Source organism: Mandrillus leucophaeus, unplaced genomic scaffold, assembly GCF_000951045.1.
Source record: "Mandrillus leucophaeus isolate KB7577 unplaced genomic scaffold, Mleu.le_1.0 Scaffold25, whole genome shotgun sequence".
Classification (NCBI taxonomy): domain Eukaryota; kingdom Metazoa; phylum Chordata; class Mammalia; order Primates; family Cercopithecidae; genus Mandrillus; species Mandrillus leucophaeus.
Genome location: NW_012102587.1, coordinates 7,649,745 through 7,667,026, shown reverse-complemented (window position 1 = coordinate 7,667,026; position 17,282 = coordinate 7,649,745). Strand labels below are relative to the sequence as shown.

Sequence of the window (17,282 nt, the reverse complement as noted above, 5' to 3'; positions counted from 1 at the left end):
AGTTCTGTAGCTACTGAACCTTGCCAAAAGCAACCAGGTGATGATGATGATGGAGAGTTCTGTAGCTACTGAACCTTGCCAAAAGTAACCAGATGATGATGATGATGATGATGATAAAGGACAGTTCTGCAGCTACTGAACCTTGCTAAAAGCAACCAGCATGCATGGCATGCTCATATGCCTGGATTCCACAGCAAGGAATGGTCTGCAGGACCAGGTCAGGAGGAGATGTTTCTGGGCATTTTCAGTTGGTATTTAGAATATGTTTTCCCATGAATTAGCTATACTGTGGGTTAGTTTTTTCAGTCCCTTAAGCCGTGGAGTTTCAATTACTTTATAGTCTAAGTAGGTCAGTGAGGACTACTAGCCTGGGAACAGAATTTCCTCTTGAATGTTGAACACACAGCTTTGATGTGGCACAGCCCCAGGCCTGTTGTCTAAGTGTTTATCACATGGAACTGATAGGCTGTGGAGGTTACTAATACTTAACAAATATTTTCATTTTCATACTAGTTTTTTGTTGTAATTCAGCCCCGTTCTCTGCAGTTTACATGAGGGCTTTGTTCCAAAATTCTTTCAAAGGTTGTTTGAGACTGGAAAACTCAGAGGAAATGTATATATTTTAAGTGATGATTAGGAGCTAGGTTTGCTCTCATAAAGGCCTACTTTACCCTATATGGTTTGATTCAGAAAGAGTTAACCCAGTTTAAGCAAATATGATTATGTGGAGCTCCCACTGTGGGCTAAGCAGGAACTTTTCTGGGTGCATAGGCACAGTGATATTAATATAATCATAAATAAGACCTTCATGAAACGTTTACAATCCATAAAGCAACTATACCTATAATTATAAAGTAGTCATTCTAGGTGCTACACTTTTTAAAATAAACTGCTTTTGGATTAAAGGAAATATTATTTCTGTACCGACTTATGAAAGTGCCGAAGATACATTGTTGGATGGAATAAAAGTAAATTACCTGTGTACTATTTTTTCCCAGTTAAAAACTTAGTATTCGTAGAAAACACATCGAATATGTGACAGTTTGGGAGACTGAACATTATGGCAAGAATGAAGGCTTTCGAGTCAGACTGCATACTTTTGAATCCCAGCTTGGTCTCTTACTGGAGGTGTGCACTAGGTCAAGTGACTTAACCTTTCTTTGCTTTTTTGCGTCACCTATAAAATGTACATAATAATTGCACTAAACCTCTGAAGGTTATTGTGAGGATTAAATGAATTACCACATGTCAGGTGCTTAAAACAGCACATAGAATGCCCCAAAAGGAAAGATCACTTTGGTCAGAGGAATGAACAAATACCTAGACTGATTGTAGTAGCAAAGTTTTAGGTTTTAGAAGTCAGGAACCAAGTGGATAAAACTCATTAGAATCTAGCCATTAGATTGTTCTTCATTTTCTTCACTTCCTTTCTTTTGTTTGCCCTCCAGCTTTTTTATAGTCCATTCTGTGATTGCAACAAGGGCAGACTGTTGAGGCAGGGGTGGGATACCGTTGTGCCCCTGGGGAGAGTGAATCAGGTCTGGTTTCTGTGGTTGGTGTATATGTAGGTGTGTGCATGGTGGTCTGGTTTTGTAGAATGTTTTTGTGCGGATAACCAAATATATAAGCAATAAACATTAAAACAGGTTATTTTGTCCTTCTATGGAGGTTGTCCTCTTGACTTATTTTATTGCAAAAAATACAGCGTCTTCAGTCAGAATACGCTTACCTGTAAAATATAAAATACACTATTGTACTGATAGGCTTAGAGATTTAGGGAGAAGAGAACAGAGAGCAGGGTTTTACCCTCCAGATTCTAGTGGAAGTGTCAGATTACCTGTTCTGCTTTTCTCAGAGATAGAGCAAGCTGTTTCTACTATGATTCTAACCTTTAGGTCTCTTAGGTCACTTTTTCTGTCCTAGTAAATGTAACGGTAGTACTTTATTTTTTATTACATCTTGCATATAAAAATACTTTTAAAACTTTTTCTTATTCAATAAATGTTAATAATTTGAATAAATTAGTATACAAGCTTGTCATTTTCTCATTTGTCCATTTAAATGAACTAGTATTGAAATCAGTAAAATTACAATAATCATGTATTAGATGCTCATTAATTTCTTTTTTCTTATCTCTTTCAGGATTTCTGGTAGGTCCTACTTTAGGACAAGATGTGGTGGTACTGTTGAAGCATCAGTCTTTGATTCACAGACACTTGAGCTTTTCAGCTGGGAAGCCTTTCCTTTTTTTTTTTTTTTTTTTTTAACGGCTTACTGAACTTATGAAACCATGGCGGAAGGAGAGACAGAGTCACCTGGGCCCAAAAAATGTGGCCCATATATCTCATCTGTCACTAGCCAGAGTGTGAACTTGATGATTCGAGGAGTAGTGCTATTTTTTATTGGAGTATTTCTTGCATTGGTGTTAAACTTACTTCAGATTCAGAGAAATGTGACGCTCTTTCCACCTGATGTGATTGCAAGCATCTTTTCTTCTGCATGGTGGGTACCCCCATGCTGTGGCACGGCTTCAGGTATGTGTAGGATGTTTCTGTAATGCTTAGAAAGGAAATAGGGTAAATGAGTATGGATGTTGTCTGAGCAATAAACCTTTTTTAAAAAGAAAATATATTTATTGAGATACAATTTAGATATAATACACTGGACCTGTTTGAATTGAACAACTTGATGTGTTTAGGTAAATGCGTACAGTCACGTGGCCACTGCCAATCCAGCTGTGGAACATTTCCATCACCCTCCAGAGTCTCTCGTGTCCTCTTGCGGTCCATTCCCCAACCCAGCCTCAGGCTACCACTGATCTGCTTTCTGTTGCCATAAATTATTTCTCTCTGTTCTAGAATGCACTATAAATGAACTCATAAAGTATGTATTCCTTTCTGTCTCATTTCTATCTGTCCTGTAAACTTTTAACATTTACTTCTAAAAAACAATCCTGTTTCCCTTAGGGATGAAGCATTTAACCCTTTAATTTTGTTCTTTCTTCAACCCATTTCATCTAAGTGTTATTTTAAGTTATTTTGAGGATGAGCACCACCATCTGGTTTTAAGGGTTTGATGCCTGTGTTGTGGTCTTGTTTTTGAAGTAATAAAAACTTGAAAACTTGAATAATTCAAGTTTAAGGCTTCATGTTGTATTTTTTTAGATTGTTGTAAATGCCTTTTTCCTTGGTGTCTTATTTTTGTAAGTACCTTAAGAATAAGAAATATTTAAAGAGATCTATAAGGTAGACTCTCTTTGCATAAAATTATTATCCTATTAGTTACTTTAGATTTTTTTTGGTGGTGGGCAATGTGTAATGTATAGAGTAGAGCATGTCACAATACTTTATTGAAGCCATACATCCACAGTGGATAGCTCTTTGGTGTTTTCTAATGACCAAGACCAATAGATTAATACTGTTTTTAATAATAAAGTAATAGAAGGAAACCATAATCATGTGGTAGAAGATGATTCTGATTGAAGGAGAAAATTGCTTTTTTAAATACCCATTTAGTGTCTCATACTTAACATATATGAATGAATATCTTGCAACATAATATGTGTCCTTGGCTTCCATCCAAAAGCTGGAGGTTGAAGGGTGAGTTTGAAGGGTGAGGTTGCAATTTAGAGAAGTGTTAGAATGGCCTTGTGAAACTTACTGGACAATTATAGAATCCGGTTGCACGGTTAGAGGGGCACCGTTGTAGTGAGGCTTTAGTGCTTATATACTGATGTCTCACTATTATGGGGTTCACATTAAAAGTGAAGTCATGAAGGCAGTGATTCTTAATTTCCCCAGGGTTGTCATTCTCCAAGTGAAAAGGCAAAATAGTCCAAATAAAAAACAAATTAAATTGTATCACTCTCTGCTGTATGTACTGGTCCTCACACATTTTTCTTTCATTTAAATTCAGAAGAGAAAACGTTTTCTCAACAACTTTTCTAGTTCTTTGTTTCTTTTCTTCTATGGTGTAGTCTGGCTGCCAGTAGAAGCTTTTTGGGACATGGAAGAACATACATGTATTTTCAGGATAGAACAAAGGGAAGGTCAGAGAAGGGAAACTGTTGCTTAGTGAATGTCTGCTAATGTGCTAGGTACATCCTGTAATCCCAGGGTTCTGTAGAGCAACGTTGGGAGAGAGATGTTTGGTTTTGTGCCTGTTTGGAGGGGAGAGGACACTCACTGAGATGAAGAAAGAAAACCAGTGAGCCCAGGGTCCCAGAAAGCCAGTGAGTGGTGTGACTGGGCCCACATGTCACATGTTAGGGAAGGGAAAAGGAAGCTACTCAAACTTTCCCCTACTCAGGATGCCTCTTTTCAAGCCTCCAGACTGGGTGTCAGTCCTAGATGGAATTCCCTGGCATGTGTTGTGCATTTGGGCTGGGGCAGGGGAACTTAACTGAGGTTTCATTGTACCTCCACTATGACGAGTAACAGGGCTGCATAGTGTCCTTCTGGTCCTTCTGCCCTGTAATGTCAGCACTTTTGTCATAAACTTACATTTTAGAAAGGAAAATTTCTAATGCTAATACCACAGTTCAGCTGCTACTTTCCTTCCTATTTCCAGCCACTAGGTTTGTCACACTTACGAACTTAGCCTCATACCTTTTCATCTGGGGAATTTGCGTTTACATTTCTTGCTTAAGTATCTCTTCTGAAAGCAGTTTGTACCATGAGGTACTTGGGCAAAAGAAAGAGAGGCATTAGGAAATCTAGATTCCAGCGAATTCTGCTACCAATTTTGTTCGTTAAGTCATGGTGTTTCGTAGATGAGAGTGAAAGATACCAGATTTGTGCAAGTTACCAGAGATGGAACATGGATTCTCGCAAAACCTCTGCTCTGCTATCCCCTGCATCATTATTTTAGGGAAAGTATCATGGGAAAAGAAGTAAATGATTTAAGAAACATAGTGTGTTTGAGTTTGCGTGTATATGTAATATGCATATGTTTTTGTGTATATGTGTTGGTGTGGATTTTCAAGACCTCTCTAGGGTCTTACCATCTTAAGTCAGAAAAACTGATAATCCTTTGATTTTCCTGTTCAACTAACATTCAGAGATCGAGCAGCTACCTTTTGGAGGGGCTCCAGAATCACCATCTTCTTTGTGTAGAAAGTACTCCTGGTTATTTGCCACCTTTCTCTATAGCACAATCCTGGAAAATTTGCTAGTGGTGCTTCTGGAGGGACAACTAATAGAGAACTTTGGTAAACTAATTTTGATGACTTTTTTTCTTAATTCCATATTTTTAGTTTGATAATGCTGATGTTACAAGTTAACTTCCTTATGTATGCCATGTACCAGAATTGGAATTAGAAATATTTTCAGCGTTATTGAGGGCCACAAAGAAATCTTTCTAAAGAATAAATAGAAAAAGACAACTCATGTGGATAAAATAAGTAGAGAAGTTGCCTCAAAAATCACAAGTAGCCTGGTTGTGTCCAAACGTACGAAAATAATATCTAATGTAAAAAGAAAAGAAAAATCTTTCCTGTTTAGTTTTACAGTCCATTGCCCCATTCCTGTAGAACCTTGTAAGATTTCTTGCTTTGTCTCCTTTTCTACATCCAGTTTCCAAGTTTTACATCTTTCCTCTGTCTCTTTCTTCGTCCATCCATCCCTCAATGGCTGTGCTTGGAGTCTTGAGTCTTTTCTCTTCCTGCCTCTAGTTTTGCACCCACCCGTTTCTCAGCCCCCTTGTGTGGTACCCTCACTACTAAGAAGATGGCCTCTGTCTGGTACAACAGTGATGACATTGTTTTCCTGATTGCCCATTGTCTGCAGGGTAAAGGCTTTATAATATGGCTCTTGCCTGCTTTTATCTTCTTCAGAGTCTTTCTGGACTCTGCAGCTCCCTTTGTGTCTGAAGCTTACAGCTTCCTTGTAACACCAGCAGTTTCCAGTTGTCCATGATTGTCCTCAGTCACCTCCCTTTAATGAGAGCACTGTTTCTGCGCCATTTACTGCTGAATGCTCCTGCCTAAAGTGTCATCTCTTTCTGTGAAGCTTTTCTGACAGCCCAGCACCTTGCCTTCCCGCAGCACAGGCAAAGAGAAGCCTGGGACCCCTCTGTCCTGTCAGCTGTACTTAATGCAGGATTGTATTTAATTGTTTTGTTTCTATGGTCACTTTGCAACTGGAATCATATCTTACTCTTTTGCCTTTTTTTTTTTTTTTTTTTTTAGACGGAGTCTCACTCTGTCACCTGGACTGGAGTGCAGTGGCACCATCTTGGCTCACTGCAACCTCCACCTCCTGGCTTCAAGCAATTCTCCTGCCTCAGCCTTCCAAGTAGCTGGGATTACAGGCGCCCGCCACTACGCCCAGCTATTTTTTTTTTTTTTTTTTGTATTTTTAGTGGAAACAGGGTTTCACCATGTTGGCCAGGCTGGACTCAAACTCCTGACCTTGTGATTTGCCTGCCTCGGCCTCCCAAAGTGCTGGGATTACAGGTGTGAGCCACCACACCTGGCCTTGCCTTTTTAAATCTCCAGCAAATACCAAGAACCAGACATATTGTCAGGGCTTAAGTATTTGTTGAAGGAAAATATTATCTTGTAGTTTTCCATCGAAGTATACCTCATGGAGTGTTTTCGTTTATTCAGTTCCTGTTTTCTTACAAAATGTCTGGCTTTGACTATGTTCCTTTTAGCGCCTCCCTGCATTAAGCACACTCCCATAAAAAAGTGATGACTTACTACTGAGGTTTTACAGACTTCTTTAGTGTTTGGCTTTGGTAGACTGTAACTAGTTACTGGGAAATAACTTAAAGATATCACAAGTAATGTGATTTTTGCATCAGAGAACCATTTGATTTATAAGCAGGACTGTGTTTGCATATGATTTTGCACAGCCATGATTTTAACACTCTTTCTTGTTGTTGTTTTTTTTTTTTTTTTTGAAAAAAAAAGTACAGGAAGAGGAAAAGAGGCCCAGACATATTCTGTCGAGCTCTCAAACAGTGGAACCTCACAGTATTGCATGTATTGCTATCAGACTCTGCCATGCCTTTATTTAAGGGAAAGAACGAAGACATTTAATGGGAAGTGACAAGCTTCTTTGAATTCTCCCTCTTCAGTGAGCAGCTGAGAACCATGCATACTCAATGGATTTGATTTTTATTGGCAAATCCCAGGGTTGGGAGTGTGGCAGTTTAAATTTCTTTTTGTGTTTTTGCTTTCTCTCCTCAATTGTCTCTCACTTGCAAGTCTGACATCACATGCATAAAAATATAGTCAATTTTACTTATTTATATCTTGGCACACACATGTCAGTATTCTCTATGTAATAATTCTTTACCTGTGGCATCAGTTGCTCAGGAAAATTGACTTGGAATGTCTGCTCTTAGTTGACTTTACTCAGCAACAGGCAAAGGGAGGATATATATCGTGGGGGGACCGGGGTGACAAATGAGCTGTTAGTTTTATGAACCCTTGAGAAAAAAAGGTGATATTTGTTTAGTTACATTTGAACTGTTAGGGATGCTTGTTGCCGTTTTATTTGTATAGAAATTTAAAAATCCTGTCAGTTAAATCTTCTCGGAATTTTGGAGCAGTCTTTTAAATAGGAATATAGTGTGAAACTTCTAGACTTACAAATCGTTATTGGAGCTCTGCATTGCCGAGATAGTTCTTAATCTCTTAATGTTCTATGAGCCATCTATACTCAGCAAATGCCTAACTTAAAAGAGTTGTGGACTAGAAAATGCATACAGTATTGCAGCATCTCATCTTGAGATAGAAGGCTGGTCACACAGCCTTTTTCAAATGCTGCACCATTGATCTGCTAGCCTGTGATTTTTGATACTAATTGGTTTCTGTTTTTCTTCGAAGAGTGAATGCATTGCCTGTGAGATATAGCTGGCTAATATTGGGTAAGGGGAGGGCCTCTTGTCCCTCAGGCACTTAGATTTTGGCATTGTAATTTCATGATTCCTCTTGAGTGGTACTGGATATTTTAAACATGCTTTTCAACTGATGTGACAGTAGTGTCTTTATTGCCAGAATGGCACAACATAATCATCCTGTTTTTAGGAAGATTAGAATGTTTTCATTAAATATTCTTTTTAATAACTAATTTAGCATTTAAAATTCTTTCCCACTAAATGAATAAAATGTTGAGGTTTGAGAAATATTTAAGAAAGGGAGAGAATATTTTGGGACTCATCATGGACATTTTATATACAGTTATATATAATTAATGACACAGCATTCAAGGTGTTCTTTCCAGAACTAAGGGAAGTACTAAGATGATTTCTTCTTGTAACAGTGCATTTAAAATTTAACTGAAAATTTTAAATACCTGTACACCTTGTTTCCTCCATTGTTTCTATGTGCAGAATGAGTCTACCTGTAGATCTCTGTTGTGCGTTTTCCTGCTTTGACAGTATGACCTACAGCCTCATTAAAGGGCTAGAGTGGAAAGGAGTGTCAGTAAAAGGCGCTAGATGCGGAAGACTAAGACGGGAAGCTGGTAGGGGTGAGACTGATCTACGTAAGAGGCCAGCCAGAACCATCAGAACATTGTGTGTATGATGAGCTTGTTGTATACTTTTATGCTTCTAGATTTTCTTTAGATTTGTGGCATGTAATACCTATTTTATGGTTTGGAGTTTAGAGAGAACATTTCTTAACTGCTAACTGGTTTGATACTTTTCAGGTCTCATAGGTATCAGTAGCAGAAAAGTAGCATGAATCATCTAGTCCAGTCTGCTAAATTATGAATCATATATTTGAAGAGTGTTTTGTTTATTATAATTTAGAATGTTGTTGTAATCATTTGCAATACTTTCTTCATTGGTGTTATCCTCATTTCATTTCTTTTGGAAGGTAAGTTAAAAAATATCAGTGATTGATGTGAAATAACTTGTTTGTTTGTTTTTTAAGAATCTTTAAAATGCTTGTGGTGGTTGTAGTGATTCTTTTAGCTTAAGTGTTGCCAGTACAACATTGGAGATAACTTAATTTTTTTCTTTTTTCCCCACAGCTGTGATTGGGTTATTATACCCCTGCATTGACAGACATCTAGGAGAACCACATAAATTTAAAAGAGAGTGGTCCAGTGTAATGCGGTGTGTAGCAGTCTTTGTTGGTATAAATCATGCCAGTGCTGTATCCTTTACTCTGTAATGAAATGCATGATAACAAAGCTTCCAACAAACCAAAGGTTAAACAGCTCCTTACAACTTCACTGTTGTCAAATTGTGATATGCCCACTTAGTTAGAAGAAGAATGTGAACCATATTGTTGAAACATCAGTGTAGCAACTGTGCAATTACAAAGTGGGGTATAGCCTTTCATTTCAATTCGTATTTTTCAATATCACTTAGAAACTTTGCAAATTTAAAATATTTACCTGTTTTCTTAAATTTGGTTACTTAATTACTTCTGTGTAGTTAATCCAAAAATGGAACAGGTACATTTTCAGAAGAGTTTTTTCCTCTCTTTCTTTAATAATTGCTAATAAGGACACGTGGTAGCTTCAGGTGCTATTTTGTTTGTCTTTTGTTTTTCTTTTTTCTTTTTCTTTTTTTTTTTTTTTTTTTTTGAGACGGAGTCTCCCTCTGTCGCCCAGGCTGGAGTGCAGTAGCGTGATCTTGGCTCACTGCAAGCCCCGCCTCCTGGGTTCACGCCATTCTCAGGCCTCAGCGTCCCGAGTAGCGGGGACTACAGGTGCCAGCCACCACGCCCGGCTAATTTTTTGTATTTTTAGTAGAGACGGGGTTTCACCATGTTAGGCAGGATGGTCTTGATCTCCTGACCTCATGATCCGCCTGCCTCGGCCTCCGAAAGTGCTGGGATTACAGGCCTGAGCCACCGCACTGCACCTGGCCAAGAAGCTTTTTTTTTTTTTTTTTTTTTTTTTTAAAGGTAGACGCATTGGTTTTAATCAATACTGACAAACCATGTAAATGGCATAAGTAGAAATACCAACTTAGACCTTGGTCAAAAATAAATTTCTTTCCCAGTACATATTTTTAAAGTTTTATTGTTTGAAGATTCAGACATTTTATTTAGTGGTTAATGAGTGTTTTTACAGTGTCCCAGGCAGCTCCTATTTCTCTTGCCCTTTCTACCTTCTGTGCCCAGAAAAAAATGTTTGCCCTCATAAGGTTTTTCTCCTGTCATCCTCCTTATTTCCTGTCTTCTACTTCCTCCTCATTCGCTCTGACTTTCCTTGGTAGAAGAGGAACTAGGAAATGCTGTTCCTGTCTTTTCTAGGAGATGTGGTTTAGACAGTGAACGTGGCAGGAACCTTGGGTACTTGGAAAAGCAGTAAGTGTGACCCAGGCTGCCAAAAGTTTGCTCTTACAACTTTGCACTGGACTCAGGGCTGGCAGAGTTAGCTAGCTGGAGAGGGAGGGTGGGTCATGTGTCAAGTAGATCCCTGTGTCTTTCACAGAAAGTATTGAGGTGTTGTGGATAAGCTTGGGGGCAAAAAACATGGAAAAGAGAAGGGTTGTAGATTCTGAAAACATATCTGCCTTCCTCTGCACAGTTGTGCTGGCTGTTGCAGTTCTGTGAATTTGGAAGTCCCTCAGTGGCTTTTATTATTTTTAATTTCCTTTTGTATTGAGGACATTTCCACGTGTTTATTTTGGTGAACTTTTTGAGATTTAAGATTTTATAAAAAATCTAGTGGTCAGGAGGGCTTAAAAAGATAAGATCATATACCATTATATCTAGAAGAGAACTTAGAAATCACCTAGTTCCACTTTTTTTTTTTTTTTTGTAAAGATAATAAGACAAATGGAAGCTAGAGAGGTTAGGTAATTTACTAAGTCATTTATTCTGCGACATTGCATTAGAGCTGAGAACAGACCCGAGAGAGCCTGACTCAAGTCTAGGAACATCTCATTTGCCTACACAGAAGCCTCAAAACTGTCAGTTCCTCTCTATCTGGTGGATTAGATGCTTCTCTCTCAGACATTTCCACTTCGATTTTTATTTTTCTGTAGAGAAATTTAAATAGCCTTTCTGAAATTTTAAAAACTTATTAAGTTTAAAATCTTTACATTTCTTTCTCAATGAAATACTTAATAGCCTTTCTGAAATTTTAAAAACTTATTAAGTTTAAAATCTTTACATTTCTTTCTCAATGAAATACTTAAATATAGCAATCTTAGATATCCTGTTGTCCTTTAAGTAAAGTCCAAAATGTTTACCAAATTTATAGCATACACTTCTAATATTAGGTTACTTAGACTTTACAAACTCATATGGCACTATTTTTTTATTTTTTGAGATGGAGGCTTGCTCTGTCGCCCAGGCTGGAATGCAGTGGCACAATCTTGGCTCACTGCAAGCTCTGCCTCCCGGGTTTACGCCATTCTCCTGCCTCATCCTCCCGAGTAACTGGCAGCCTCCCGAGTAGCTGGGACTACAGGCGCCCGCCACCACACTCGGCAAATTTTTTTGTATTTTTAGTAGAGTCAGGGTTTCACCGTGTTAGCGGGATGGTCTTGATCTCCTGACCTCGTGATCCACCTGCCTCGGCCTCCCAAAGTGCTGGATTACAGGCGTGAGCCACCGCGCCCGGCCCATATGGCACTATTTTAAGACTGATATATCTGTTTACTCTGGAAGCCTCCTTACTTCGCTGTGACTTTTAATTGAGTTTAGTTAACAAACATGAAACTCATTTAATACCAAATTCCACTCCTTACATGAGTGTTTATTTCATAGGGAAATCAGAGCTCTAAACCTTTTCTTTGAACTTTAAGTATAATGATAGCAAAAGAATAAGAAAAGCTTTTCCAGAAAGCATATCCATATGAACTGTAGGTTTCTTTTTAAATCAAGCCTTAACAAGAAACGACCTTGAAGGGGTTGCCCACAATAGTCCTGACATGCTGAGAAATAAGCAAACTGGGTGTTTAGGATAGTTGCTTGGTAGGGGTAGGGAAATGGTGAAAAACAGAGTGTTAAAGGTAGTGGGAAATGGCTTCGTATGCATTTTTTTTTTTTTTTTGGACTTCTCTGTACTTGTAGCGTGGTCAGTTTGGTGATATGTGTTCCTCCAAAACCTCCCCCGCCTTCCCCAGTAGCTGGTTATAGAGCCAAGAGGTGGCCTTTGGGACATAGATAATGCCCTTTTAATGGCACTTGAAATTAATTCCTTTAGTGTAATCCTCTAGCAAAGAGATGAGAAAACTGAATCTGTAAAGCTTCATTTTACCCAGAGATTTTGGTGTAGAAAAGGGCCATACTTTTGTGAATAGATGCTTAAGTAGGTGATGAAAATAAAATATCATTTGAACAAACTGTCCTATACCAGAAAGTCTCAGGCACCAAAATAGCTTGGCAGGTTGTAAGATAATGTTCACTTCAAGGCTTTATCCTCAACAAATTAAAACTAGAACAGTTGACATAATAGAAAGGGATACTGTGTCCTTGGTACTCTTGTTTCTGAACTGCATTATTATAAAATGTGTCTGTCAGTAAATCATAGAGAGAATGTGGTACCCTGTTAAATAGCTGTCAACTCTTCTATTTTCAAGTTCCTGTATGATTCTCAAGTAATTCTAAACCTGCTGGAGAAGTAATATTGGTTTCCTTTTTTGCAAAAGTGTGTTCTTTTAGTGATACTTGTGTTCTGAGGCTTCTAGTTATTTTTAGCAAAGAAAGCATTTCTTAAATCATGGCTTATAATTGGGAATGTATGTAGACTGTTTATTTTTTATTTTTTGGAGGGGTTACAGGTTGGTAGGATCTATTGATTAATGTCTTTTATGTATCTGGTATTGGGTAAATACTGGAGATAGTTTTAATCTCACCTAGCTTCATACATTGTACTAAGAGACTGAGGTACTTGAGTAGAAGCAATTAATTCCCTTCTCAACAGATGCATCTCTTATTTAGAAAAATGAACAGGTGATATTATTTGGTTACAAGTTTTAAGATGACTTCTTAACACTGATCTCAGAAAGTGGATTTTGATAACAACATACAGTTGTCTCTCACACTGGCTGCGCTATCCATTGGACTGTGGTGGACTTTTGATAGATCTAGAAGTGGTTTTGGCCTTGGAGTAGGAATCGCCTTCTTGGCAACCCTGGTCACTCAATTACTAGTATATAATGGTGTTTATCAGTAAGTATTAATCCTTAAAATTTTGGTGCTTGTTTGCTAGATAAATAAATGTTAACTGCTTTCAGAATTGAGATTATGAAATGAGGTTAGCCAGTTTAATCTACAGAGTAGTTTATTTTCATTGTAATTATCTTAAGTGTCATTGCAGTTCCTCTGTGGGTATTAAAGACATGTCTGTTATTCTAGATATACATCTCCAGATTTCCTCTATGTTCGTTCTTGGTTACCATGTATATTTTTTGCTGGAGGCATAACAATGGGAAACATTGGTCGACAACTGGCAATGGTAAGCTGATGCTTATTAATCACTTTTCTGAATGAGATGTATGACAAGTTTTATCTAAAAGGTAGTCCTTTAAGGGAAAGCAATTTGTGAAGACAACATTCTTTGATTGATTTTTTGCACTTCCATTGAAATAAATCATTTGGAAGAATTTAATCACAGGTGTTTTAAAAGTTGAGAAGCCACTGGAGAAAAAAGCTCAAAATGTGTTATGGATAGGGCAATATGATTTATTGACCATATGGGGGATATTAGTGGTTTTTAAAAAACTAATATACAGGTTTCCACTATATCAAAAAGGGACAGTTTTGAAAGTTAAAAAGGTCACTATTATTAAGTATGTTGCTACAATAAGTATAAATTAGGACCATCTCTAACAAATCAAGACGTTTGATCATTTTAGTTATGAAGGAAAAGGACATTGTTGATGATTCCAGTCATAGATGGCAAGGGTTAGGGAGTGACATTCAGAGGCCACAGCAGTTTTATGAATAAATGCTGTCACTTTTACCTTTTTAGCCAGGTTAGGAGAATTGAGTGATTTACTTTGCTGTATTTTTGGTAAAATAGCCAACCAATTATCTTACCCTATTGGTTTCCTTTATTTTGAATTGTGGGTGTACATTTTTATAGCTGTACTTTAAAAATATTGTTTTGACTAGAAGCTTTTGTTAATGTAATAGATTTTTTCTTTTATATCATATAATGATTTGAAAATACAGTGATCTGAGTTCACCACAACAGCCCTGTCCTTAAGTTCGTGAACTGTTCTTTGCTAACTTGCCTTATTGAGTACTCAACGAAACCTACTTTGCTTCCTTTCATATTAAAAGATTGATCTAAATTCTAAATCATATACTGCCACTATTTGCTTGTAATGCAAAAATCTCATCTTTCTTCTGCTTTTGGCTGTGGCTTTTTCACTTCCAGAAGGTGAATTATTTTTTTCCCTGTCCCATTTGTCATTTAATCATAGTAATTATGTAACTCTCAGATTATTTGAGGAATAAATGGGCACATAGTAATAAAGTGTTCATTTTTAGAGCTTTTCAGTTTATTTGGAAGCTGTTATTCAAAAGAGATCTTCATCTGTTAACCTTTTAACCTTTTAATTTTTGCAGTATGAATGTAAAGTTATCGCAGAAAAATCTCATCAGGAATGAAGAAGGCAAAAAATATCTTTTGTACAAAAAGACAAGATGAAAAGGATGTGAAGTGGTAGATATACCAACAAAACTTCAGACTGTAAAATTGCCAGGATGCAGTTTTTCCCTTGATTGGCATGTGTGTATATATGGATAAATATACACATATACACACACATATTACTGCAATCTGTGATTGCTTCATCTGTAAATCAGTTGCAAACCTTTACGTATTTGACTTAAATAACTGTAAGATATATATGTACTACATTAAAAAAGTGTTGATTAATAGATGAAATTTTTAAATTAATTTTTTAAACATGCCACACATTGTTTCACAATGTTAATGTGCCAAAATATTGTTCCTGTCATGCAGAGTATAAGAATGCTTTGAACAATTTGTAAACTTAGTGAAATAAAATAAGAAAGCCAAAAACAAACAAACAAAAAGCATATGGGGAGCTGGTATTTTCTCTTTAGCTTACTGTTGTGCCTTTTTATTTTTGTAATCACAGCAGTATGAGTTATGAGTGCCCTAATTTGTGGTTAGTTTCTAATTTAATGCTGTTTCATAGAGTTTGGAATGTTTTGATACAGGGTGAGAATGGACTTCTGGTTTCAAACCTGCATTACTGGAGACAGCCCAAAGAGTAATTTTCTGTTTTGACAGATCTTACTGGAAGTACATATGCTAAGCAAAAGAGGTTATCAGCATTAAATTGTTTTGGTTCTAAATTTGGAACACTATATATAATTAAAAGTAAGGACTACTAGAGGATTTAATTGGAATAAATACATGTTTTGGAAATACAGTGACCTCTTGCAGTGCCACAAAAGTGCAGAGTGGTATTAGCTGTCATCTACAATACAGAATCTCATTGCTTTTGCACATGGAGCATATAGGAAACTCCAAACAGATCAAAATGAGGTTTCTAATTCTGTTGGGTTCTGTCATCTATTGGGTTCTATGAAGCAAACCACTGTAGCTTTAGCTGGGTTCGGTCATATGACTCATTGTTAGTGGAATGCCTAGTTTTTCATCTTATATGCAGTCTGGGGAGTAGATGGGTACATAATTTCTTATGTATTCGTGTGTCCATTAGTGAATAGTTCAAGTCTGTTTAAGAATGTTTTGAGATGGCATTCTCTGCATGTTAAAGATCTTAATGGCAACCAGCACCTCTTAAGTATGGTTTAAACATATTCTTAGCTAAATTTTTTCCATTAGTTTTTGAAATTGATGGCAGTTGTCTGATCCACAAGGGCAAGATCTTCTGAGTACTCTGGAGTGTGTGTATGTGTGCATGCATGTGTGTGTTGGAGTGAGTGAGTGAGAGAATGTGTCTGTGCATGTGCCCATGCTTTCCTAGAATGTCAAGTAGATATTTTTACATTTTGAGTTTTAAAACAATTGCTATCAGACTGAGATCTTGTATGCCAAACTTTAATCTGCTTTTATGTTTTCAGGCTGAAGGTGTGAAAATCCTAAGAGGATTTCATATTGAATATGTGTACACAATCTTAACTATTGTGGTGGAAAACATACTACTATAATTTATTATTATATCTTCCAGATAATGTTATTCATTTAGAACAAATAAGGTATATTTTTTAGAATCAACTTTGTAAGCACTATAAAATCTTTAATAAGTTATAAGATCTATGATGTGTTTACCTTAAAAATTGCTGTTGAAAGCAACATGTATTAAATACATAATTATCATCTGGGTTAAGAGTCTGTTTCTTCTTTGTGGTAAGTCTTAGAATATGGTACTGTGGATTAATCTAATGAAAAATTAATGAAATTAACATGTGTGGTTGAAGTTACCAAGAAATTATGAAAGGAAACTAAATACAGTTGACCCTGGAACAACAGGAGTTAGGGGCACCACTCCCCAAGATAGTTGAAAATCCCATGTATAACTTTTGACTCCTCCGAACTTAACTACTAATAGCCTACTCTTGATCGGAAGCCTTACCAATAAGAAACAGTTGATTAGCAACATATTGTGTATGGTATATATATTATATACTGTATTCTTACAATAATGTAAGCTAAGGAAAAGAAAATGTATTTACTCTTCATTAAGTGCAAGTGGACCATCATAAAGGTCTTCACTCATGCTGTCTTCACTTTGAGTAGTAGGCTGAGGAGGAGGCGGAGGAGGGGTTGGTCTTGCTTTTGCAGGGGTGGAAGAAAATTTGCATTATTAGTGGACCCACATAGTTGAAGACTATGTTTTTCAAGGGTCAACTCTATATAGTATTGATGAGATTGAATGATTATCATTGGTGTTCTTAAATTATTTTCAGGTCATCTAGAAAATAAGATAATTATAGCAAAAAAATAGTTTTGATATTTTGATAAATATATAAATGTATAAAACCTATTTTTTTCATTGAAAGAAAGTGGGAAACATTTTTTAAACATTGCTAGATTGGTAGTGCTTTCTTTGATTATTTCAAGTTATAGAAATTTGCACAGTTGAAAATGGGATAAATTCTACAAAAGTGCAAGAAAACAATTCAAATTAGCCAGAGCCCTGCTAAAACTTTTAATGTAAAATTTATTTATTTGCACTGAGCTGTTTTACCTTCTTTAAGACCATTGGGACCTCTCAATGATGCATATGTTTCATACATCTTGTATTTTCCAGGCAGAAGCCAGACTTGGTTAATATCAATAAATACTTCTGTATTCCTATTGGCTCACTTACCTTTATAATGAGATATATTCTGTAATTCTTCCAGTGATGGTCTG

At 36.8% G+C, this 17,282-nt stretch overlaps 1 protein-coding gene across 3 annotated transcripts in view; it reads left to right on the top strand.

Moving 5' to 3' along the window:
* INSIG2 (insulin induced gene 2) overlaps positions 1–17,223 on the top strand; it is a 22,138-nt gene extending 4,915 nt beyond the window's left edge. The window contains exons 2-6 of one of the 3 annotated variants that reach the window (XM_011983455.1): positions 2,143–2,150; positions 8,988–9,112; positions 12,927–13,093; positions 13,280–13,379; positions 14,498–17,223. In XM_011983455.1, the coding sequence (XP_011838845.1) occupies positions 9,068–9,112; positions 12,927–13,093; positions 13,280–13,379; positions 14,498–14,539 (354 nt within the window). In that variant the 5' untranslated portion in view covers positions 2,143–2,150; positions 8,988–9,067 and the 3' untranslated portion in view covers positions 14,540–17,223. Of the gene's footprint in view, positions 1–2,142; positions 2,535–8,987; positions 9,113–12,926; positions 13,094–13,279; positions 13,380–14,497 lie in introns of all 3 variants that reach the window. The other 2 variants (XM_011983454.1, XM_011983457.1) reach the window with 2 other exon arrangements.
* Positions 17,224–17,282: the final 59 nt, after the last annotated feature.